This window comes from Muntiacus reevesi, chromosome 1 (genome assembly GCF_963930625.1).
Source record: "Muntiacus reevesi chromosome 1, mMunRee1.1, whole genome shotgun sequence".
In the NCBI taxonomy this organism is placed as follows: domain Eukaryota; kingdom Metazoa; phylum Chordata; class Mammalia; order Artiodactyla; family Cervidae; genus Muntiacus; species Muntiacus reevesi.
In genome coordinates, this window is record NC_089249.1 from 142,087,749 (window position 1) to 142,088,966 (window position 1,218).

Sequence of the window (1,218 nt, forward strand, 5' to 3'; positions counted from 1 at the left end):
CCACATGGGCTTCCCTTGTGGCTCAGCTGTTAAAGAATCCGCCTGCAACGTGGGAGACCTGGGTTCGATCCCTGGATTGGGAAGATCCCCTGGAGAAGGGAATGACTACCCACTCTGGTATTTTGGCCTGGAGAATTCCATGGACTATATTTAGTCCATGGGGTTGCAAAGGGTCGGACATGACTGAGTGACTTTCACTTTTACTTTACTTTTTTTTTTTTTAATTTTGATAAAAACAGTCCCACAGCATTTATTGTCATCTGGTAATAACATAAGGGTGAGCAGAACAATATGAATACAAGTTTTAGAACTACATCTCTAACAAAAGACACCTAAAAAACGCAACGGTATTGCCAAACAATTTCTCACTTCATCTATCACTTCTAGTTGGAGACACTTTGGAGGAGAGTAATGTTATCTCCTTTTAGCATGATCCGACCCAGTTGTTTTCTTGACTTTGTTTTAGAATGACTCTCTTCTGCATCATCTAATACGAGGTTCATATACTCATCAAAACCAATGATACAGCCTTCTATCCGCATATTCACTTGCTCATAAAGCCACACCTGAATCAGCGATCTATTTTGCAAGTATCTGAAGATGAGATTGATGGGCTGCACCATCACCTTCTGCACCTTCTGGCCTTGGCCCCGGTACGCCATGCTGGACACTCACAAGCACCACACTACTCCACACTCTCAGAAAGCAACTTCCGGAACACTTTTACTTTTCATAAGTGAAAAAATACAGCATTTCTCTAACTTATTTTACTAAGCACAATGCCCTCTAGATTGGTCCATCCATGTTGTTGTAAATAGCAAATTTTCATTCTTTTTTGTGGCTGAGTATGAATAATTTTTACTGTGCCTTTTGAAAAGCTCTCCATATTTGGCTTTTAAGATGCCACATCTCATTTTCCTCTTATTTCCTTTGTCCTTTCTTTCTATTCACTTCTTTAGGATCCCTTTACCACTTTTCTCTTTAAAAATTTGGTTACTGCTCTCAACCTTTTCTTCTTTCCATTTGTTGATTTATTTTTCCTGCTCTCATATCACAAATAACATCTTTTTCCCTATACCAAATTTCCACGTAAATACTTTGTATTCCAAAATTGACCATTGAATATTTTTGCCTAAATGTCCTGTATACACTTCAAACTCCCTTTGTGCAAAACTGAATTCTTTACTTCTTCCCTAATTTTTTATAGTAACCATCATT

General features: G+C 38.2%; 1 protein-coding gene across 1 annotated transcript; it reads right to left on the bottom strand.

The window, feature by feature from the left end:
• Positions 1-218: 218 nt before the first annotated feature.
• LOC136163934 (small nuclear ribonucleoprotein E-like) lies at positions 219-714 on the bottom strand. Its single transcript, XM_065928759.1, has one exon. It carries the CDS (start codon positions 660-662, stop codon positions 384-386), a length of 279 nt encoding a protein of 92 aa, XP_065784831.1. The 5' UTR covers positions 663-714; the 3' UTR covers positions 219-383.
• Between the last annotated feature and the right edge of the window lie 504 nt (positions 715-1,218).